Raw genomic sequence first — 24,779 nt, forward strand, 5'->3', positions numbered from 1 at the left:
TCTAAGGGAAAACCTTAAGGTCATAACAATTCCTCTAGAGATTAATAGTGACTCCCTTTTTGGGTTCTGTACCTATTTCTAGAAATTGGGGGGGGGGGGGGGGGGGGGGGTGGTGTTGGGTTTTTTTTGGTTGTTTTGTTGGGGGCTTTTTTTAGGTTTTTAAAAGTTTTTATGTAATAATATGATAGCCTTTGGCCCAGAGGGTTAATAATTTTATTTAAGATGATGTATTCTTGCCCAGCATCCCTGAGCTGCAGAGCTCAAGCACTAAACAAGTCATGTGTTCCCTAAGTAGCCCATAGCCAGCATTGTAGTTAGTACAAGATCACCTACCAGTTCAGCTTTCCAGTTACACAAGAAATCTAGGAATGTAACTCTGTCCACAGCCCATTTAGCCATGTAATCCAAAATCCTGCCAACTCCTGTACCTTTATGAGTCCTCTCTGCTGCTGCTCCAGGGAATATGGGAGGGCTCCAGTGAGACCCAAACCACGCTTTTAGACCATTTACCTATTCACAAGTATTTATTTGAAGGCGTTTTTCTACCACCCCACACCTTCTTTGATAACTTTTCACTGCAATCAAGCCAAGCAATTTTTTAACAAATTGTCAGTGTAAATCCTTTATGGGGGGAACTAAAATTAACTTCAGGACCTGCAGTTTTGGCTGTGGCTGACCACCTACGTCCCTACTCAGGGCCACGGGTCCTGCTCTGTCCCAGAGGGTACAACCCTGTCCCAGAGGGGTGCAGTCCCTTCCCAAAGGGGTACAACTCTCCCCCAAAGGAATACAGCCCTATCCCAAAGGGCTACAATCCTCTCCCAAAGGGGTACAGCGCTGTCCCCGTTACTCCCCAAGGACCCCTCCCCGCTCCGCTCCCCCACGATCCCACAATGCTCCGGGGCGCCGCCGCGGGGCCAGCGGCGCGCGGGCCCCTTCCCTCATTCAAATGAGCCACCGCGGGGTGCGGCGCGGGACTTGTCGGGAGTTGTAGTTCTACTCGCCCTTCCCAGTGCGCGGTTGGCGGCCGGCGGGACTCGCTGTCCCGGCATGCCGCGGGGCCGGGCGGAGCGGGGCGGGGCCGGAGCGCGGGCGAGGGAGGCTGAGGGGGCTCGCGCCGCGCACGGGGCCGCTGCCGCCGCCATAGTGGGAGCCGCGGGTGAGTGCGGGGGGCGCGACCGGGAGTGGCAGCGGGATTGGGACCGGCACCGCCCGCGGGCCGGCACACGGCGCCGCCACACCCCGCGCTCGCCCCCCGCGGCCCCGTGGCCCCGTGGCCCAGCCCTATCCCCGCCGCGGGGCGCTGCCGGCTGCCGCGGGCCAGGTTGGGCGGGAGCCGCCGGCCGGAGCCGCCCTGACCTTCCCCGTCTTTGAGGCGCCGGCAGCGCGGTCCCGAAGGGGCGGCGGCGGGGGGAGCCGAGCCATCGCCGGCTGTGCCCAGGACTGGCGGGCCCCGCGTATGGGTGGGTGGGCGGGCGGGCGAGCGAGCGAGCTGAGAGGGGTGGGCGGCCCCGGCCCAGCTCCCCCGGGGGAGCGAGGAGCCTCGGCCGGGGCGAGCTCGGCTCGCAGGCTCGGGGGGCAGATCCCTCCAGCGGGGCCGGGGGATTACGGGGAGCTGTGGACTGTGCCTCGCCTCGCCCCGCCGGCAGCCCCCGGCGCTCCCCGGGCGTGCTGTCTCCGCCAGCCACCCCGGCGGGCCCCGGCGCTGCCGCCGCGACCCTCAGAGGCACCGAGGCTTCTCGGCCTGGTGCCCGTCGGTGCTTCTGCGTTGCTTTGCGACGGCTCGGTATCGCAGGGAGGAGTGTAAAGGGGGTGAATGGGAGCTGAGAGGAGATGGTTTGTGCAGGGCAGAAGGTGTGCTCGGTTATGCTTCTCCTTCGAGTGTTTTTAATGTTCTTGCTGTTTTCTGTCTTGCCAGAAGGTTGTGAGAGGACTGAAGTTACCTGACATGGTTGAATCGCTTTGTCACATTGAACGTGAAAGGTTCACGCTTCCTTGGAGTCAAACTAGCAAAGTGCATGTGCTCAGTGATCTGCTGCAGTCATGTAGTTTTTTATTTTGAGTTGCCATTTTCCAGTATGATCTGCAAGCGTGAATTTTTTCTTCCCCTCTCGGGCTGTTGTCAGTTTTCAGCTTTGAAAACAATCCAAACCTGCAAAGGTGTGCAGTAGCAAGGAGTGTGTGTTGCATTCAGTTAATGCGAGATAGCTTTCTGAAGCCATTTAAATCCCCAAGAGTCTGTTCTTGCAATTCAGTTTGAACTTCCTGTCTTAGGCAGGCTGAAATAATAATTCAGCTCATTCGAAGTCCATAATTTCCAGTGTAAATGTGTCTTAGAGCTGTACTGTCTTACTGTATTGCAGTCGAACTGGAAAAAAAAGCCCAAGTAAATGCTTGAGTAGGAATTGGTTGCAGAAATGTTGCCTGAAAGTTAATTCTGATTCATTAATCAGCTGCCTTCTCAAGTTAATACTCTTTTGCCTTCTTGAGAAGTCATGTTCAAGCAGTGATTTCTGTATTTGTGTGTAGTGACTTTAAGTTTTCTTTTATCAGCAACAAAAAAAAAAAGCATTTCACAGACCTCCGCCTAGAAGTAGCAAAATTACTGTATATAGTGAAATGCCTGATCTCATTTAAAGTGAGGTGATATTTTGGCTCACTTTTGGACTATTTAACTGTTTTCCCAATGGGCTCCTAATTATTATTTGTATAAAAGGTTGCAAGTTATTTGTTAGATAATTTGAAATATATTTGCTTAACATCTGTGTTTGTTCAGGTCTTTAGAAAAATGCAAATGGTAACAACTTTCTGCAGTTCTCTCTGCTGGGATTTCTTTTGTTCCTGTTAATAAAAGGGTCATTTAGTTAGTGAAAGTGTAGACTATGGTAAGTTTAGGAATTGCAATATATACTAATAGCTGGTAACATTGCAAGTGTAATTCCTTTATGTTGTTTTAAAACTCGTAGATATTGTGGCAACTTTGGCCATTAAATGTTTTGTTACTGTGTCTATAAGGTAAAGAAAAACAGGGTGTAGTGGTTCCCCCTCCTGTTCCCCAGTGCCTCCCCTGGTTTTTTTTAAACTGAGCAGTCTTGCACTCCTTTTGGGGAAAGGAAATGTGGCTTCAGCCCTTGCAAACTTAAATTTGGTTTTTGGCTTGCATGAAGAATACTCTGGAAAAAAGGCAGATGTGTAGCACTGTGGCTTTTGCTTAACAACAAAACATTATGTCCTCCTCTGCAGTTACACGTAATATATATCTGTATATATGAAAATCATCCTGACTGACTCTGTGTGGCTCTCTTGGGTTGTCAGGTTGCAGTTGAGATGAGCATCAAGCTGTAGGCACAGTGAAGGCTTTCCCAGAGTCTTCCTCAGGTGCTTTGTGTACTAGTGGCCTTACACTTGCTGACATTTCTAACAAAAAAAATGTACTTCAGATTGGCATAATTCTCTCATTAATTTGTTTCAATGAAGTTGGAGTAGAGGAATAAAAAGACTAAGAAGGGGAAAGTAAATGTGTTTCCCAGAAGGAAATAGTCTGGACCTTGTCATCTTCCCCTTTCTCCCTTTCCATCCATTCACTGTTCGCATATCTAGACTTAATTATTTTTAGCTCGAAAAGCATATTTAGAATAATGTAATTTCTTGTACAGAGCAGTCCATGACAATTACTTGGTGGAGGTCTCTGAAGTCAATGGTTTCTGATTGGCCTTGAGCTGTAGTTTGCAGAGGGTTCTCCTCTGTGGATCAGCCAGCTGCTGTGGAGATGATTGTGGAAATGTGTCAGAGAAACACATCTTCAGTCTCTGAATGCAGAAATTTGTTCCTCAACTGGAAATTTTATAGGTTTTCAAAGGGAGAAAGTTTGACCACTGAATTGGCATTTACCAGACAGAGTCGCAGTGTGTTGAAGATAAATGGCTGATGAGGCATGATGTCCCTCAGTAAGCTCCAGTATTTCTTCATCCCTGTGTTACTGTGCATTCTGCATGGTCTGGGCTTGTTTAGTCTAGGGAGGCTTGAGCAGGGCTTAATCACAGCCTCAGTCTGTGTCAGGCCATTATCAGGAGAATGGAGCCAGGCTTTTCTCAGGGTACCTCGTGCCAGGGCAGGACACAAGGGGCATAATTGGAACAGATGGGATTCGGGCAGGACACAGGACAGCTGCCCTCTGTATGAGGGCAGTCAGGCTGTGGAACAGGTTTGTCCTCCTGCTTTGAGCTGGAGGAGGTCCCTTGCAAACCTGCATTATTCTGTGATAATTTGCATAGTTTCTCTGTTGGGAGTGTATCCTTTGCTAAAGGAGGATGATCTGTTATCAAGTGGTTGTTGGTGGAGTTGAATAGATGACCTGTTTGAAAGAAGATTATCTGGTCCTGTGATGCTGGTTCCATTGTGTTCCTAGAAAGTGCACACTGGAGGCGCTCCTGTCTTTGCAAATTTTAGTGGCAAAAGAAAAGCAACTGAAGGAAAAATAGTCTAAAACTGTTTGCTGCTTTACTTTTCTTACCAGTCTAAAGACTGCTGACTCTCTAATCTGAGTGATCTAAAATACCTGCATGGTAGAAATTGCAAGAGTATGAGGAACTGAAAAAGCTGAGAGCTCTTTCATTGTCCTTACTTTCTCCTGTTAATCAGTAGTGAACAGTGCAGCAACTGATGGGCCAAGCCGTGTTTGCTGTGGATTCACATGTGTCACTGGACCAGCAGCACAGATTTGAGGGTGGTGTTGGTGCTATTTTGTTGCACTGGTTCTTAGATCTTCCAGAAAACAAGCTTGAATTCAATCTTGAGAGTTTAACTTTGGTGGTGCATTGGGCTGTCTTTGCTATCTTGAGAGCGTGGTTTACTTATGCTGAGACTACTTGTGGAATAAGTATAGTCATAACTGAATAATAGAAGGCAATTTTCTCCACTAGCATTAGAATGTATTGGTTTGAGGTTTTTCCTCTTTAAATTCAGTGGGGTTTTTTTAAAAAATTTTTTTAAAATTTTTTTTAATTTAGTGTTTTGCAGACCAGAAAGACTTTACAGACCTTATTTGCCTATGATGGTTGTTTATTGATTCTTTGAATACATCTTGCTTTTTAAATGTGGCAATCCCTGGCAAACCACCTGTTTTCCTTAGTAATTTATATTTTACTATTGCTCATGCTAGGTTTTGTTGACTTTTCCATGAAAATGTAGTATTCTTTTAGAATTACAGGCCTACCATGCTCCAATTCAGAATGACTTTAATTTTTTTGATTGACAGCAGCAAGCTTACATGTGTCCAGGTCTGATAATTTGGTAAAGCGTAACTACTGGCTGAAGCAACTTTTTGTTCTTTCTCCATACTGCAGAGCTGTGACAGTAGCCCACCTGCTCCAGATGTCACTGGCGCTTATGTATTTCAGAGAAGGCAATGTCTTTATTAGTCTTGTTTTTCCAAGTAAAATAAGTGACACTTCCTCATGCTACCCTTCTGAGTAGCTCTGGTGGTGCCACATGAGGAGAAAGATGGACTTTGTGCTGCAGCAAACTGACAGAGTATCGTGTGTTTTGTAGCTTGTGAAGGAAGCAGTAGGAGGAGGTTTCATCGAGACCAGTGGCAGAAAGGAGTTTCTTAAGGACTGTGTTCCCCTTAGGAGTTATGGGCAGTGTTGGTGTGCTCGTGCTAATCTCTCACATCCAGAGCTAAGGTAGGGGTGGAAGAGGAGTGTGTGTAGACAGAAGCACCAAAGCTGAGACAAGCAATAGAAAAGATTCTGTATTTTTAGATTTTGTGGATAAAAAAATCTGCCTGAGGCCAGACCACTCAAGATCACTCGCGGCCCGTGTGGAGGCTCTGTTCTCTTCTAGATCTTCTCTGTCTTATAGGTGCAGCTTCCTCGTTGGTGCTACTGCTTGCTGGGTCTTTGAGCTTGTCCTGCTCTTGGTGCAGTCTGCCACGTGCCAAAGCAGATGGATGCAAAGCAAACACCGGGATGCCCTGGTACCTTGTAGGATGAGTTGTGTAGGGATTGTGGTGAGAGATGTGTAGAGGGGTGGAATTTACTCTTGATGTGTGAGCTTACAGTCTGACAGAGGTATTGGAAAATTCGATTTTGATGTCACTGCAAAAGGCCCCTGAGGAGAAGCACTTTGGTTCAGCAGTGTTGGCGTATACCTGTTAGAGTTGCTGGGAGCTGCAGCTTTTGTGCACTGTATTGGGTTTCCACTTCAGCACTGACTGCTGGGTGGTATTTGGGGTGGGGATAAATTCTCTAGTGCAAGCAGATTGCAAGAAATAGAGTGAATAATGTGAATTAAGTATTACACTGTGTGCTGGCAGCTCAGCTTTGCTGCTGTGCTTTTGTGAAGAAGCTGTTCATCAAATGGACTGTGGTGTTCTTAAGTGGATGTGAGGAGGTAGGTTTGGTTTGAAGTGACAAAGGCAAGGAAATTCATTAGCTTAAGGAAATTATCTCCTTTTCCGTGGGGAATTAAGGTGGAATATCCAGTAATGCACTTACACAGTAGTAACTTTCAGCAGGTGCCTTTAAAAGGACAGGTGTGCCACATCTTAGGAGCTTTCTAGCTTATTGAAACTTCTTTTAGCTGGCTTTATATTAGTCCGTGCTTCTGTAACCATGGACAGATGTGAGTGAAGTGTGGATGGATTTGGCTGGATGGGTCTGAAGCACCTCTGTGTTGCCCTAGTGTTTGACAACATCAGAACCTGTGCTATCCTCACAGGTCTGCAGTAGATCTTAAAAGCCTTTTATGTTATATTTATCTCATTAAAATACTGTACTGATACATGTATCAATACAGTCTTAGATGGGTTGTGTCTCACTGAAAGGGACTAGGCTTGATGACACAGATCATTCCCATCTTGTTCTTTCTTTAGGTACATCTAAGCTTCTTACATCCGTAATGACAGGCAGAAAACACAAGACAGCATGGAGGAAAAGGTGACAGATCAGAAAAGGAAAATAAACCTTTCCAGGAAGAGTGAGTGTTCAGCAAAACAACATACGAATGGTACAGGAAAGAGAGTAAGGTTGTAACAAACGAAAAGAATTAGTCAAGGGTCATTAATTTCAGCTGCATTTTTTTTTAGCTTGTTCTCATTTCTGACAAAATCAATGTTATACCTGGTCAAATTTATGCTGATTTTTATTTATTTTACTTATTTAATAGTATTTTACTGATCAAAATACAAGTACCCTTCTTTTTTTAGGAGGAAATAGCAAGCTAACATACTAATTTTTAGATCTAAAACTCATAATTCTACTTTCCATATTTAAAATAAGAATTCCTTTATTCCTTGCAGTCTCTAAGGCTTTCTCACAGTTTCAGGATTGAACAGAAGCATCTGGTGATCTTGAGTGAGGCTGTTGTGCCTTGAGGGACTAAATGAGGTGCAGTGTTGGTGCACAGCTTGATCTTGGGTTTGTATGATGGTACAGTGAGCTGTTAAGGGTGAATGCACATCTTGTGGGGGGGGAAGTTTAATATGGCAATAGCTAACTTGCTTTAGCTTCAAGAGAATAAGCTGGTGGTTATTTTGTTGTCCTTGACTTCAGTTCAGTGTTAGATGTGTGACTGCTGAGCATCAATAGTGTCAACTAGATTTGCCCTTGAATGTTTAGGAATATCTGACAGTGATGTGACTTCATATGTTGAAGTTGAAGCAGCGATGATCCATAGAAAGTGGATCAACATGATTTTCCCCTGTGCTGATTGTTGGCTCCACTGCAGCCATCCCAAACTACACACTTCTAGGTAGGTACCCACAGGTCTGGAATGGAAACTGCAGGCATCAAACTTAAGTCCTCCTGCTTCTGATTTGCCAAATATGACATGAGCCCTACCTCTCAGCAGGGTGGACATCACCACTCAGAGTTTCCAGGGAGTTGGTGCCATGGTTTTAGGATGATTTTTCTTCAAAATAAAATCTCCTAATACAAGCTGAAGTTCTTTGATTTCTGGCTGCATACCAGCCTAACCTGCAGTTGATCAGTTATGGATGTGCAATCAATACCACCTTTTCACTTGTAAAGAACTAGGTTTAAGTTGTTCGGGATGTGAGTGTGGGGTTGCTTTTGGGGGTTTTTTTTAAATCTGTTGTACTTGGGTGTTTTTATAATTTGTGATATGCTTTCCCAGAGGAGTGGCCACACTGGGTAAACTCCTCCAGACTGAGGTATGTACTGCAAGTATCAGTGGAGTGCTCATGATGGTGACTAACACCAGATTGTAGATCTCTTTGGAGCAGTTGAAACAACAGCTGTGTGGCAACAAGACTTTGAATTTTTATGTTAGTGTGCAGGCTTGGTGAGTTTGATGTTGACTATACTGCCTAGGTGTCTGATTGTGAAATAAGGATGTTTAAAAATGTGATAGCAGTTGTTCTTGGTAGTTGAATTTACCACCCTGACAACACAGATGCTACCTGCTGTTAGCCCATTGATCTAATAAAAGAGATTTGCTCTTCTGTAAGTATGGCCAAATTTGTGTGACCTTAAAACTTCCAACCTAAAGTCTGAACCCATTTCAGTTCCCATTTGTGTGAGTAAAGCTCAGACTGCCAAAGGCCTAAAATATGAAAGGAGCTTTCTTGTCCAACTATGAACAGAAAGCTGGGCCTGGGAGTACCCTCTGTGGAGATCTTGGGAATGTGTGTTTTGTTTCTCTTAGGAATTTGTCAAATCTTATACAGGTGTGTAAGTAATTGACAGCTAAAGGAAGCCAAAATAACTATTATGTCCTGTATCCTAAAACAGAATTTCATACCTTTCCAGGTTTGCAGTGCAATTTAAACCTGTAACTCCAAGGTTCCTGGACAGGGATTGCAAAGAGGGACTAGTGGCTGACATCTTGATGTTAAGCAAGTATAGCTTGCTTGAAGTGAACTCGGATCTTAAAATATCATGTAGTGGTGTTTGAGTGCAGTATTTGTGTGTCTTGAATTTTAGCACAATTCTTCAGACTTTCAGAGAGAGATCAGGATAAATAAAAATGAATTTGCTTTCTTGAAAAATGTAATGTTGTGATAAAGCCATCAGCTGTACCGATGGTGCATGAGAGTTTGGGCCTGTCCGCACTGCTGTGCATGCTCTATGCTTAATCCCTCTGGAATAGAAGGACTTGTGTTCAGAAGTGTGGGATGCCTCTGAGCTTCCAGCACCTTCACTAGGAACTGCAGATTCTCACCACTATGAAAAATCATGGTTTGTATCTTGAAGTTATTACAGGCTGAAAGATAAACATCGAGTCTACTTCAGCCTCAGTGACAGGATAGAAGAGGATGGGCAGTAAGCTTGTGTTAAACAACAAGCTAGTGAATTAATTCTCGTTATGGGCCATTGGCAGGACACTCATAGAATGGCCTGTGGATGGTGAAATACCTGAGGAGCTAAATACATGAATCAGTTGGTGTAAGCCACTTGCAGACAATCCATATTAACAGGTCATTTGTTTACAGTAAATGAGATCAAGTTGAAACAGCAAGCACTTGCCAGCTTGTTCAGATGGTGTAACTTCTGAAGTATGTGAAGATAAGGTGGTAACACTCGGTTTTGTTCTCATTCTCCACTTTTGTACGTGAGATGTGACCTCACACTGAAATAGCACTACAAACTGAATCTATAATTAGAAACTAAACCATTCAATATCCAAGACGTTTATTTACAAGTCTAGGATACAGAGGTGAGTTTTGTCCTACTTATCTCAAAGAAAAATTCAGGCCAGCTGAGAGGATGTGTTTCTTGGTGCTAATACTCAAGCCAAGTGTTATGTTTATTCCTGTGATCTTTCTGATGATTTTGTTGTTTGTTTGTTTTATAGTCACTGGCTCTGGGTGAGGATTCAGAATGGGAGACAAGCCTATCTGGGAGCAGATTGGATCCAGCTTTGTACAACATTACTACCAGCTTTTTGATGCAGACAGGACTCAGTTAGGAGCAATATATGTAAGTATGCACAAAAAGGGAGCTAAGACTGTCCCATTATCTGTCTGGGATTCCCTGTTCTGATGTGTGGGAATACACAGGGTGGGATTGTGGGCTTTATCCTGACTCTGGAATATCAGTCAGTGCAATCACACTCGCTTTTATTTATTGCTTTTCTTTTATGTTTCACTTCTGTTTTGAGCTTTGTTTGCCTTTTAGGCAGTCAGACTCACAAAAGCCCTGTTTAGGTGTAGACAGTGGTTTGTACTGGAGGGGTTTGATGATAATCCTGTGATGAAGTGCTCTGTAAAAGCAAACATTCTAGTTTTAGTTTGCCATTAATTTACAGGCATGGATTTGCTTGGATCCCTCTTGAAGTGGGATATAATTTTAAGTCCTACCCTGTGTTTATCAGTTCTTGCAGGTGTTTCTTTTACCTCATGCTATATCAATCCTCTGAACATTAAAATAGATTTACAGTTTTAAATCCAGTTTAAACATGTAGAATAACATGTTAAATGAATGTAAATTTAGTTTAAATTTCCTCAAACATTAGTTTTTTTTTTTCTTCTTCTTATTTGGGGTGAAGTAGACTTGGATACCAGAATTAAAAACCGTAATTAACAAACCCAAGGAACATCAGCTTTTAGTTTTGGGGGAAGATTCCTCCAGAGCATGCAAAGTGCTCTGTGCGTGGAGCTGATTGCTGATGGTGAGGAATGCTGCTGGGTGGCTGAGGAGTTTGCAGCAAGACGTTCAAGGCTGACAAGTCTTCTAGCAGAATATCCTGTTTTCCTGACCAGTTTTTCATCTGCTGGATGAGCTGTGTGAAGCTTCAGCAAGCTCTTGAGGATTGAAATGGTTCAGCACCCTCTGACACCCCTCCTTATACCTCAGCAATATCCAGCAGCACTGATACCATTTGCTCTTGGGATTGTTGTGTACTTGCTACCTGCCAGATTGTTGCTTTACTTTGCCCAAGAAGCTGTGTACAGAGCCTAGAGAGGAAGAAAACCAAGCAATTTGTGTTCTAACCACAGCTCTAAATATGAAGTCTCTAGGCAGTTTGTCAATTTATTACCAAAATACATCAAATCCTCAAAATGGTGGTGAGTACAAACTAATTTAAATTCCTGGACGTAGGGCCTTCCACACAATGAACTCCTGGCTTTTTTTCACCCTTAGGGTCTTTCTGCCTTCCATCATTCCATGAAGAGTCCTGTGCACATGTAGTTGGGAGAACTATTATGCAGGTCACTGATGTGTGTTGTTTTGTGGAGTTCCTAAACTGTGGAGAATGGGACCCTGTTTTGTGTGGCTGAAATGCACCAAGGTCACAATTCGTGTAAATTTGGGGAGATTTTGCAGAAATGGGCTTGTAATGATAAGCTTTTTCCCTTCAGAGACCCTGTGGAAGCAAACAAATTTTATAGCATGCAGGAATGCAGCAGGGAGCTCTTGGATTTGGTGTGTATTCCTGCATCACTGCTTCCACCACAAGATACAGTTTATCTTTAGTGGTGTAATCCAAGTCAGTCAAGAATTTTGTCACCTGTTCCAGGTAGGGGTCTGGCCAGTCACTTTTGAATTGCTTTAGTTTGGTGAGTTGGAGCACTACCCTGGTGGTGCAACCCCTGTTGTCAGTTTTCTTCATATATTTTTCTCTCTCCACATGCTTGACTTTGTGTCCCTAGGATTTTTTTTCTTTTGATCCTTTAGATTTTCTTCTGAAAGCTGACTTTAATCCAAAGGCAGGAACTCTTTTTGCTGGTAGACTTATGATAATGAAATGTAGCCTACTTAATTTTTAGTTGATTATTCCAAACTTTCGCAATTGATTTTGCTGCTTTCTTTCTGTCTCGCATTGAGGTAGTTTTCAAATAACCGGATTCTAAGGACTTATGTGAAATAAACAAAATCTCCTATCAGGATTGCTTAAGGGTTACCTAAGCAGGTTGATGACTTTTTTTTTTCTTTTTCCCCCAGATTGATGCATCATGCCTTACGTGGGAAGGACAGCAGTTCCAGGGCAAAGCAGCCATCGTTGAAAAACTCACTGTAAGTCTGTAATCCTTACTGAATGTTTTGGGAAACAGTTATGAAGACTAGAAGATAATTGCTTCTGAAAATTTGAGTTAGACTTAAGCAGTTCAAAAATCTTGAACTTGTGCTTCCAACTTGGGTCTTCAAGAAATGTTATGATTTACTGCTGTGTAGTGGGTTATTCCACTGATGGCTCTAATGGTGAAATGTTAATTGACTCCATAGTTTGCAAGGTTATTTTGTGACTGCAATTGTATTTGACATTATTGATTTATTTTTTTAAAAGGTCTAATGCATAAGCTGCCTCTGATCTAGAGGAGTGAAAGGTGTCTTTGCTCTTTTAAGGCATGCCAAGGAAGAAGCAATAGCAAACCTGTTATTTGGATCTGTCTGTGAGAAAGGCTAGACACATTACAGCAAGGAACAACTTATTTTGTGATACGTAAACTGCAAATAAGTTCTGTAGTGGAGAAGCTGACTTATCCTCAATGCAGATTTGTCAGCAGTTCAGATATGAGCAGGTATGGTTCAGGACTTTGAAACGTGTCTCTCTTCAGCAAGTGAGAGGACACCAGAAGTCCATGTTCGTTTAGTTAAACTTAAGAGAATTTTTATCTTCTTGGGTAAATCCATGCTTCTGTTATAAAACTGGGGGTACTTGCATGCTGTCGTGAGACTAGAAAGTTTGTTTCTCTTGCAAGATATGCAGAGGACGCACTTTTAGGTCACCAGACAGTCTGCTCTGAGTGTGGTATTTCAGACATTTTTATTACACATTGAGAAGAAAAATAATTGCAACTTGACACTTGTCTTATTGCACAGCTACTGCTCCTGTGTTTTGGAATTACTTCTTTCACCTAAGGCATCTTTAACTGTGAAGACAGGTTCACCCTCAGGTCTGTGCTTTAGGTACCTGTGTTGCCTTTGAGAAGGCTGCACATCTCAGAAAGAGCAGCAACTGCTGCTTGTAGGTGAGGAGATAGCAAAGCTCCAGGGTAGCTTGTTTGTGTACTCAGTGCTCTTTAGACTTTTGGGCTAGCAGCCATTTAGATACCCAACCAGCCAAGCATCTGCTTGGCCACAGTGTCTGATTGCTGCCTTGGATTCAGCCCAGTGCAAATCCAGCCCCTTTCTCACTGTGACATAGCTCATCTTTACCTTCCCTGTCTCTGCTGCAAGGTGGACTTTCTGGATTTATGTGCCTGCTGCAGTCATAATTGGTGAGTGAAGACACACTACTCTGCTTTAGGGAAACTTTTTCTGGCTTGTATCCATCTGCTTAAAGTAAGGAGGAAATGCACTGAAGTTACTCTGTGCCCTCCCACTGCCGTGGCTCGTTATGAGCTGTATCAGCTTACAGTGACTCTAATGTCGTTCAGCATTCCTCTGTCAGCACTGAGCTGCCTGGGCTCCCTTTGCTGTGTCAGCTTCGTGTGCTCACATACTCTGCTTCTGGAGCTGCTTAGTCAGTTCAGCACATCCCTGAAAGTTTGGCACTGAAATTCTTTTGCACTTCTGCGGTCTTGTGTCCTTCAGTGCCTGGATGGTGAATTGATGTAAGCACAGAGAGGTGGCATTTTCTTATAGATCAAATTCTTTGCTGTGTGACAGCAATGGTATGGCACCTTTTCAGTCTGCTCATATAGCAGGGCAAGGTTGTATGGGCATTGCTCTGCAGAACTGTCACATCTGTGCCTTGTTACAGCGTGGGAGTTGACACTTGTTTCTTCTGTCCTAATTGGTGCTGGACTTGTTTCACATAGAGTGCCTGTGCTAATTAGGGGCAGCCTGATTTACATTGAGCATTTGAGATAATAATTACATAGTTCTATGAATGTAGTGGAGCAAGGCGGAAGCTGAGACAGGTATTCTTGCTGCCAGCAGCGAGTTTATGCTACTTAACTTTATTCTTGCCTGATTTCTCTTACCTGACTTCAAGGAGGATTCCATACTTTTTATAGTGAAAGACCAGCCAATTTCTAATGTCAGAGGATGGTAAAAGCCGTGGTTGTTGTGTAGTTCCATGCTTTTTAGACACTTTTATTGTACTTTTCATACCACAAAATTATTCGCTTCAGTACAGATGGATGTCTATAAGCAGCCATCCTTTTGCGGTAGCCTCTGCCTGTCCTAAAAATCAGTGGTCTTTCCTGTCAGCTACACTCCTGCTCTTTCCAGTGGGTTTTCTCCCAATGCATCACATGAGTAGCTCACTAGGCTGGCCAGCCATTTGGGGTCCTTTCCTCTGAAAAGGACAATCATAGAATCTTTAAAGTTGGAAAATATGTGCCAAGATCGAGTCCAACCTTTCACTGAACACCACCTTGTTAACTAAACCATAGCACTGAGTGCCATGTCCAGTTGTTTCTTGAACACTTCCAGGGATGGTGACTCCGCCACTTCCCTGGGCAGCCCATTCCAATGCTTAACCACCTTTTCAGTGAAGAAATTCTTCCTGATATCCAACTTGAACCTCCTCTGATACAGCTTGAGGCCATTTCCTCTTGTCCTGTGGAATCAGGTACTTGAAACAGCCACTGTCTTACCCAGCCTTGTCTTTGGTTCCTTGTCACCATTTTGCAGAGCTCTTGATCCCAAAGCCTTTCCTTCCTCCCTGAACACAATTGCATTCATTCCCCTTCATCCCTCTGCCTTTTTAAAAGAATCTTTTTGTGGGGCTTGTTCAACAAGAAGCTCTTGTACAGAGGTGGGGCTGGGCTTTGGAGTACCCTTTTGTCAAAGTAACTTCCCAGCCTGTGCTTGTGCAAGTTGTGTGGGTATTCTGCACATTCAAGTTTGGAATGGTGACCCTGGAAAACAGTCTGCTGGTTGTTCAGAGAAGAAGGCTCTGGTTTTGTGTTGTTACTATGTCTGTCCATACTACAAAGCTGTCAGTCCATTTTGCACTTCCAAGTTGGTTGGGACTGTATTCCCAGCCAAGAGGAAACACCGCAGGCTTTATTAAAGGGTGTTCTTGAATAGTATCCCTCTAATTAGAGGGCTGCTCCCTACACTTCATATGCTTCCTCAGGTCCTGATCCTTCCACAGTTTCTGTGTTCTCTGTTATCCAAGGATTTAGCTTCCTGGAATTCTTCCTGGAGCCTTAGGCTTGTAGAGCCAAGACTGCACTTCATATTCGTTACAGCAGGACTTGTGTCTCTACCTAGGCCTTCTAGGAAGTCTTTGAGGCCTGTTCCAGTAGAGGGAAGTGCAGAACTTGTCAAAGTATGCATTTGGCTCTGTTTCAACCTGTTTCCAAATCAGGGAAATGCAGCAAAGGCATCCAAGTGCCACGTGAGGTTTGAATGGCCCCGTGCTGCCATGCTGTGCAGTTCCTGGACTTTGAGTATCTGCCACATGGTCACCCAGAGCTCCATCCATGCTGAACTGCCACTAAAGCACCTAGCAGTAATGCAGCTTTTGGAGAAACAGTCCCAAAATTGCATTTGTGTGACAGGGCTCTGAGATCCCCCAGATACTTCACGTTCACTGCTTGGACTTGTCCATGTTGGAATGTGAATGTGGTCTAAATTGAAAGACGGGAATTACTCTCCAATGCCCGGTGCTCCTCGAGGTGTGTTCCTTGCACAAGTACCTCCAGACGTACTGACGTTGGCTACCTGAGTGTCAAGGGAATTAAAAAGGGGAAGAGTGGATATGTGGATCTCATGTCTTGAATACTTCATCCACTTTTCCTTTCCATTCATAGCCACTTTAACAAAGAAGCAAATTCGGGGTTGTCTGGTAAACCTCAAGTATTAGATGATAAAATCCTTTAACACAGTTCAGAGCAGAGGTTTGTTCCTTCATCATATGAACTTTGAGCTTACAGATGATCTGAAGCTCTTCAGGCAGTGCAATTAGAGTAGGAAAAGGTACCATTCACTGTGTAAGGCAATGTTACTTCCTCTCTTGGTGCTTGAAAAAAACTTACAATTGACCCCCCAAATGAGTAGTGCCCTCATTTGCAACAGTTTTCTGTGCAGTACTGCCACAATAGTCTAACACTTCATAATGTTGGATTTGCTCAATCTTTGTTTTGTAAGTTAAGTAATTCAGTTGCTGTATACTTTCTTATTTTGATTTCTTTTCATTGCAGAGCCTCCCTTTCCAAAAGATACAACACAGCATCACAGCACAAGACCACCAACCTACACCTGATAGCTGTATACTCAGTATGGTAGTGGGACAGCTTAAGGTAAACTCTTTCCATTACAGGTTAATGAGTGTTTGTGTCTTAGATTTTTGTAGGATTCTAAATCATCTGATTTCTGAATACATTAAAATGCTCTCATGGGTGGGGAAGGAAAAGGGATAAGTTTGCATTGGGATATTGTTCCTCTGCCATTCAAGACTGTCAAGAAATGCTCCTTCTTTCAGACACCTAGTTCTAGGTAAGCCACCTGTAATTTGCCAGTTGTGTTCTGCCAAGCAAAGTATCATGGATTTATTTGTGCAGACAAATACCATGTGGGTTCTAAAGGCATCAGTATTTCCCTTTCCCTGATGCAGTAAGGTTTTGGTGTCCTCTGTTGCATTTAAAAGCATCATCACAGTGTTCTTGGACAATTTAAGCACATCTAGTTTAACATGCACCTTGATGTCCTGTTTGCATTGAGCTCTGATTTAGCAGACTTCATTTTGCTAACTGACCACCCTTCAGTGCGTCCATACTTTTTATTTACTGTCACAGGACACAAGAATACAATCCTGGTGTCAGTATGGTCCAGTACCTCTGTAATCAAAACTGATTCAGCAATGGGAGTGTTGCCTCTGAGATCAAACACTTACTGTTGAAACAGCTGCTTCTTGTGAAGAATCAGATTATTTTTCAGGCTTAGTATGACTATATTGCTATGTGACTGATACTATTGCACTGTGTAAACTTACCCAGTCTGCCAGTATACCAGGGCCACAGACTTGTAAATTAATGAAGCTGCTTATGAATGAAAGACATTGTCCTGGAATCTGCAAAAAATACTCTGTGAAAGTCAGCTGCAGGCAGAACTTGCTCACAGTGGGGGGTGTTAGTTTAAAAAATGTGAAATTACATAGCAGTAGTTGAAGTTATCAGAGTTCGTTTGGTCCAGCTATGCTGTGAAGTCAGGCCTCTAATGCCATCCAGTCTTCAGAGTTATCTGCACCCAGTTTGTTTTAAAATAGCTGTTAGATTTCCTTTTCCTGCTAACTCAACGGCACCTCCAGTACCAAAGCATTCAAACTTCCACTGACACTGTACTGTTTACTAAGCAAACATAGGACTGGATGTTTGAATCTGCTTGCTAAGCTGTTCTCTTCGTTTTGGGCTGGGCAGCTGAGAAGAGCAGTGCATCCACTGCCGAACCTAACACAGGCAGCTTTGGCTCTCATTAAAGTTGCTCCTGCTTCCCAGCTGCAAGTTGGATTCCAGCTTTCTTGTTGCTCAGTCCCACCTGCACACACTCTGTGGAAAAGCAGCCACATGTGACCATGGAAAGCACTGAATTGCAGGACAAACATGCTGATCTCCTCAGCCTTGCTCTTGGGTGTGCACAAAACTCTGATGTGATCAAGACCTTTTGACTCAATGTCTTTGGCCAGTCACATCTGCACCTAGTTTTGCACAGTCATGTTTTTAAGGTTATTGCATAACTATCAAGCAGATCACAGCTTGCAACGGTGATTGTGTTGGATCCTGTGGCAAGATACCAAGTTCTAAAAGATTCTGTAAAGATACTGGGTTTTCTCATCCATTAATATGGAGGGATTGTAAATGCAATCTGGGAACTTTCCATAAATACCATGACTTGGAGTAGTATTTTCTGTTGTATTGTTTTTAACCTCTGAATAATTTCAGCTTGCTGAAATAACTCAGTATAATTTGGGGATCATGTCTTAGAGCATCCAGGTATTTGGAGAGAACATACTGGATTAAAGTATGCCTACTGTCATGATCAAATCCAACTTGCTTGTGAATTTTTAGTAGATGAGGAAATGTTTTTCCACTCTTCACATGTATATGTCTCAAACCTTAGCTTTAAAAATTACATCTTAATCCCTGGGAATGCTGCTTCTCACAGAACAAGTGTCCAGAAGGTCGAAGTCAACTTAGAACTTTAACTTCATGCTTCTGCCTTGTTGTGATATTTATAGAGGTGGACAAATGCAGTATCAGGAACAGTCTGTGGCATGAATGAACCTGGCTGTCATATGTAGTGAATACTTTTTTCTCGTGCCAATTCACACATGTTGACAGGCATTTTACTGCATCTCAGTGCTGCTCTGTGTACAATACACTAACTGAGAATAGCTGGGTGCAGATGGTGCATTTTAACAAGTGGCTCACTTGTAGCTCCAGGAGCAGGGAACACTGTAACAGGCAAACGTGGAGCTGCATACTCACTGTTATTTAAAGCTGCCTTCTTAGTGGTGTGGCTGCTCAGCCTGCATATGTTGGTCTCAAGGAAAACTAAGAGAATTTTGCACAAGGAAGGGCGCTTCCAAGACCACCAGTAGCAGAATTTGAAAGGGTTGAAGGGGAAGGCCATTCTTCCTGCTTACTATTCCATTACCCTTTTCATGGGACTGCGAAACAAATTCTTCAAAGCCCAGGACAATTAATGCATATTTTAATCCTCTGCAGTTTTTCAAAACTTGAATTGTTTCATGTAATGAAGGACCATGTATAATGCTTTTAATAGAGTAACCCAAGAAAGCAATAGTGCTAAAATACCTGTAACATGCTCTTTTCTAAGTTGTCATTCTTGGCATGATATTTAAACAGATCTTCTGAGGCATTAGTTGCTTGAATTTCTAGTCCCAAAGTTCAGAACATCATTCACTCTGAGGAAGCTAGGCACATCTTGTATTTCTGCCTTAAACCATTATACATATGTTTCTTCCCTAAACCATAGATATATAAATCATTAGGGGCAAAAATAAACCAAAGGAGAAAAACTTCCTACTTCCCTTGCATATATTGTGGGGTGAGCTATTACCAAATCATCACAAAGCCTGAGTTTTCTTCTTGACTGTACAAGAAGAGTTCTGAAGGAATAATGGGGCTAAGGACTGCTACTGTCAAACTCTCTTATTTCCTTTATCAGAGTATTAATTCTCAAGTAGATCTGCAGGTTTGGGTTGCTTTAAGCCCTTGGCCTCCCATGAGGGAGGGGTTTTAACTGGGGTCAGTTGAAATCATAACTGCCCCATGACAAGGTCAGGATGTGTATCTGCCTCTGTGCTGCTCCAGTCCACAGCCCAGCATGCTAATACCAGTATGAACTATAAATAAATAAATAAAAAAACCTTTTGCAACAGAATAATCACCTACACTGAGAGGCCTGGGCACAACAGCTTCTTTGAGAAGATGCTGTAGAGTAACAGAGCATCTAAGTAGGTGAATGTCACTAGCAGGAATTTAAGTCGCTGGCTAAAGCAGTGCAGTAATTGCTTTCAAAGATCCTCTTTAATGGATGCTGATAGGTATTAATGTTTGGGTGGGGTTATCCTTTTGTAGAGGTATAATAAATACACATCCACTTATTCTAATATTGCTGTTCATTGTCTGAGTGCTGCTTGCTTGCTTCAACTAGGAAAGAGTAAGCATCAGTTTAAGTCTTTAGGAGTGAATTCCTTTTGGTGTGACCCTGCTTTGCCAGAGTTCATCCAGAATGTCACCCAGTATCTTCAGTGTGCTTCACCTAGTAATGTATTTCTCCTGTCATGCTCAGGCAGATGATGACCAAGTTCTAGGCTTCCACCAAACCTTTTTGTTGAAAAATTTTCAAGGTGCCTGGGTGTGCACCAACGAAGTCTTCAGGCTAGCCCTCCACAACGTTTAACCCTGTGCCTTACCTGTCTTCCAGTCCTGGCTGTCCTGGTTGAGTAAGGAGTGCTCTCTTATTGCCCTTCTGTCCCTTGAGCTCGGCTGAGAAGCATGGCTGTGGCTTGTGTGTTCTCAGAGCTATGTGGCAGATCTGTGGCTCTCCCCAGAGTGTGATTTCTGAAGTGATCGATGCAGAATTAATTGTGAATAACTAATTGTTATGCGGTGTTTCCTAGTCTTAAAAGGAAAAGGAAATTTGCAATTAAAATCACTGGATGTTTTTGTAATGCATGCTGAACACTTGAAGCATTGTTTAAAAAGCACTTAAAGCCAGTTAAAAAAGGCTTAACATCTGAAAGAACCTGCAGTCTCAAGTAATTAGCCTTTCCTTTGAGGTAAGGGTTGTTGCAACCCTGCAGTTCAATCAATTACTGCTTCGGGTGCTGGTGAAGAAGTAAAACCCTCTCTGACCAGGCAAGAGGAGGAAAGTTGTGTAGCTAAACCTGAAGTGCAAAGCAGTCTTGCATCTCAAACTCTGACATAGCTCACTGCTCTGTGAGCTTAGGACTTCCTTTGGAGCCTCCAGGTCAGAAGGGATGTAGAAAAACTGAAAGATCAGAAGGCTGCCAGGATTGTGAGTGATGGAGAGCTTGTGGAGCTGGGAGAGAAGGTGGCAAAGGGCAATCTGCTGGAAATATAAGTGAAAAGTGATTGAGTATTTCCAACTACCTGAAAGCAAACTCTTCTCAGTGGTGCCAGACAGTGTAACAAGGGACAGTGGTTGGAAACCGTAACTTGGAAGGTACAGATGGGACACAAGGGAAGATTTTCATGGAAGACTGAAACCCTGGGAAGTGGTGCCTGGATACCTTGTGAAACATCTGTTCTATGAGAATTTGAAGACTCTGCTAGACAAAGCTGTGCCTGATGCAGTGAAAGATGTCCCTGCCTGGGACAGGAGGATTGGATTAGGTGATCTCTAAAGGTCCCCTGTGTGGACCACCCCAGCCCGTTCTGTGATGCAGAGCTGCTGTAGTCTATGCTCATGCTGAGCAAAAGCCTAGCCTGGAAATCAGAGGATCCTTCTAGTCTGATTCTGGGACTTCTTTAATTTTTGTTTTAATTCAATGATGTCATGGAAGAATTTGAACTGCACAAAGGAAAGTTTTATGGGAAGACTAAAGCCCCTTGTGTTTAGAGCCTGGGCTCACATCTGGAATGCAAATCCTGAGGTTCATGCCTGAATTTGGAGTGAAAAGTAAGGACAGAGTTTCAGTGGTGTTATCTGAGCTGTGATGAAGATCTAACCTAAAATGGGATAGATTAGTCTGTGTTTTCTGGGGCATCTTGAGTCACTGAACTGTGAGCCTTTGCTATGTGCTAATATTACATAGTCAAAATTTGGGAATGGACTACAAAGTATTTACTTCACCTTGGGTATAGTCTAGGATTTTCCTTGTTTTTAAAGTATACTGTTGCTCTATGCTATGAAGAGATAACATGAAAGGAATAAAGAAAACAATAATGTGTGACTTCATTGTGGGAATTTGGTGTCTGTACCACACCAAGTGTTTTGGGGGAAGAATTCCCTTTTAGTCCTTCTTCATGTGTCCAGCCCTGAACTGCTTAAGAAAGGAGGAAATCCTCCTTAAGCCAGAGCATCAAGAGCTGCAGTGCTTTTATCAGAGCCTACCTAGGCTTATCAGAAATCGAGGAGACCTACATTAAAGCTCATCTGGTGCTGATATTTTTTTTCCAGATGTATATTTTAAAGCATAGTCATGTCAGTAATGACAAGCTCAAATTTGGTGTGAAAAGTACTTATGTAGCTTGTAATAGATGCCTCAGTGATCTGCAAGGAGGAGGGCAACTGAGAGCTGAGAACCTGCCAACTCCCAAGCAGTGAGGCTCTCCTGGGATGGGTTACATTGGATACCCGGGAGAAGCTGGGAAAGGCACAAACCCATGGGCTTCAGTGCACAGGCCACCTCTACAGCACAGATATGTGAGCCTCTCTTCTGGGCATATGTAGTAAGGATAATACTTTGAAATAATTGCCATGACTGCTGTCATATGTGCTAATGCACGAGATGGACGGCTGGTCTGACCCAGCATAATCGCTTGTGCTCACACTGGGCTCCTTCCCAGGGAGCCTCTGCCTCATGCAAAGCAGGTGTATATTGAGGGACAAGCTGCCCTGTTCGTCTGCTGGACAGTGACTACTGGCACTTGTCTTGCTTTGAGGATTTTTCTCTCATTCAGTCATGTATTGAACACTGACTTGCTCATATTTCTGGCCTTACTTGTTGCCTTCTTAATTTCTGGCTGTAGTAGTTTCCTCATTCACTTTGTTCTTCATGGTTTTATAGTAACTTGTCTTGCCTGTTCTCCCCCTTCTCATGTTTTTGCAAGCTGAAGAGTTGTACTCAATTGACTGTCTTCAGTAGGAAACTGTCCTGTAGCTGGATCATTTTTCTTGTAATTTTATGACTTTATTGCAGCATTTTATTTTTTTAAATTATAAGAAATGCATGCAGGATTTGATATGTGGGTGTTGTTTGCCTGTTTATGCATTTGCATTTTCTGGGTTTTGGTTCTTTGTTCTTCCCTAATAACTGCTAACCCTATGCTTGCCTTGATTGCTTTAGAGCTCTCAGCTGGTTTAATAAATAAATATCTATCATTATTTCAGTATCACTTTCCTGAGAGGCCAGTCTAGGGCCCACTTTGGTTTTCCTCTGTGAATTAGCATATGCTTAGTGAAACTGCACTTCATGTGCACCACTTAACTTCCTAGGCAGTTGTCACTGTGAAATCCTTGCAGTGGTTTTTGGATCTGAATGCTTTCTTTCCATGCACTTGATGCCACCAGCGCTCTGGCAGACTTGCTGTTCTGTGATATAAGTGATGTCCTTTGCGAGTTGCTCCTGAAACCTGACTTGTTTCACAGTCCATTAATATTATCTTTTTAAAGTAAAGTTTCCTTTTTTGATTATTTTGTAGTCTGCTTTGCTCTTCAGACTTTTCACTTGTTCTCAGTGAACAGCAGAGCATTGCCAATGAACACTCAGTGCTTTGACAGCCTCTTTCATGAGCTGCTCTGGCTGCTGCTTTTCAAGGCTCTTTTTATACATTCCCCCCCTTTTCTGAAGCTGAATAGTCATGTGTTGAAAGAATAAAGCTTAAAATCCTCCAAAAATGCTGAATTGAACACACTACAGCCACCGTCAGAAGATTGTTTTGTAGTTGCTCCTGTGTGCTGTTCAGATTAAATCCTGTTGTGTCATTTCCAGCTGATTGATTTGGGAATAATTTGTTATTTTGAGGGTTTAATTCCTGCACAGTGTCTCTGAGAAGATGGATAAATAAACATTAGGTGGGAGTACTAGTCTCCCTCTAATACTATTTTCTACTTTTGTAGTAATATTGTAGTAACCCGGACATATTTTCAGAGGTAGGAGTGGAGGCACTGCTGCAGACATTCCCTGTGCTTAGAACACACTGTCACATCTGTAGCGAATGCTCTGCTCCCTTCCAGCTGTTGCTGGACAGTGGAAGTGGGAAGTACTATGTTGCTGGCCAGCTGCACCTGCTCTGGCAAGGCTTTCAACACCCAGATCATTACCTGGATCATCCAGCCAATGTGTTGATACCAACCTCTACAGAAATCCCCATCTGCCATCAACCCAAAGTTCAGCAGCTAAAAATTGAACCACTTCTTTTAAGCTTGAGTCCTGGGCAAGGAATCTGTGATTCAACACTGAGGCAGGCACATTCCATCAGTGTGGTGAGTGACACTTCAGCAGGTCTTCAAAAAACCCCAACTTCAGATGCCATTGCAGGATTTCCATGTCACTGGGCCCTGGGTGTTTGTCTGCAAAGCCCCTCAGAACAGACCCTCTGGTGGTATTGGTGTCTCCTGGGGTATTACACATCTTACAGCATGTGATGTCACTGTTAATGTTAGCTTTAAGTTGTCTTATCGTGAGTTTTGGAATAAATTTCTCAAAAACAGAGTGTTTTAAACCTTTTCCCCCCCCTCTCTTTCTGCAGGCTGATGAAGATCCTATCATGGGATTCCACCAGATATTTCTATTAAAGAACATCAACGATGCCTGGGTTTGCACCAATGACATGTTCAGGCTAGCATTGCACAACTTCGGCTGAGCTGCCCATCCCGAGGCACCCGGGCTTTTTTTTCTTTTTTTTTTTTTTCCTTTTTTTTTTCTTTTCTTTTTTTTTTTTTTAATTTTTTTTGTTTTCCTCCTCTCCTCTTAACTGGTATTATTCACACTCATGGAACATTCCAAATATCATACACAAACCTGCAGCACTGCAGAGCGTGAGCAAGCAAGACTTGTGACCTGCCCTTCTGCTGAGTTTACATTGTCACTAGATGAGTTTCTTGTGCATGATGTTTGGAAATTAGACTTAGCTGCATTTGATAAGAGAAATTTGTGTTGTACCAGCATGCCTCGGAAAGAATTTATAATGCAAAAGGTTGTTGTTTATGTACTGACAAGATACTCTATAACCCAAAGAAATGAAAGAACAGCAGCCTGTACAGCCCAGTTACTGATTTGTTCAGATGTTTCAATGCTACATTACACAATAAAACAGAGATTTTCTTAAAAGTTTAAATTATTTTTATGAGTTGGCTGTGGAGTGTGTGATAGTGCTTGCTGTGGGTAGACTGTGTCTGTCTCGTGGGGAAATGCTTGCAGAGCTGGCCCTCGAACTGAACGATTCCTGACAGTTTTACCAGTGAGTGCAGGGCAGGTCCGCCCTCCTCCGTATCCCTTTTCCTCTCCCTCTCAGCAGTTTTCATAACAGAGCCTTCTGGCTCAGTTTTTAACCATTGACAGCTTAGTTCTCACCTGCTGTATTTTACCAATGCAAATTCCCCACACACTACAGGAGGATGACAACAGTGATGTAGTCTGTAGTCAGTCTCCGTGCCCTCTAAGCGAAACGGGACACCTGTATTTGTCGTCACCGGCAGACACAG

At 43.3% G+C, this 24,779-nt stretch overlaps 1 protein-coding gene across 1 annotated transcript; it reads left to right on the forward strand.

The window, feature by feature from the left end:
• The first annotated feature begins 1,073 nt into the window (after positions 1–1,073).
• NUTF2 (nuclear transport factor 2) lies at positions 1,074–24,415 on the forward strand. The gene is made up of 5 exons (XM_048316705.1): positions 1,074–1,159; positions 9,817–9,941; positions 11,907–11,978; positions 16,064–16,162; positions 23,825–24,415. The coding sequence occupies exons 2-5, from the start codon at positions 9,843–9,845 to the stop codon at positions 23,936–23,938; spliced, it is 384 nt and encodes a 127-aa protein (XP_048172662.1). The 5' UTR covers positions 1,074–1,159; positions 9,817–9,842; the 3' UTR covers positions 23,939–24,415.
• Positions 24,416–24,779: the final 364 nt, after the last annotated feature.

Source organism: Corvus hawaiiensis, chromosome 12 (genome assembly GCF_020740725.1).
Source record: "Corvus hawaiiensis isolate bCorHaw1 chromosome 12, bCorHaw1.pri.cur, whole genome shotgun sequence".
NCBI lineage: Eukaryota > Metazoa > Chordata > Aves > Passeriformes > Corvidae > Corvus > Corvus hawaiiensis.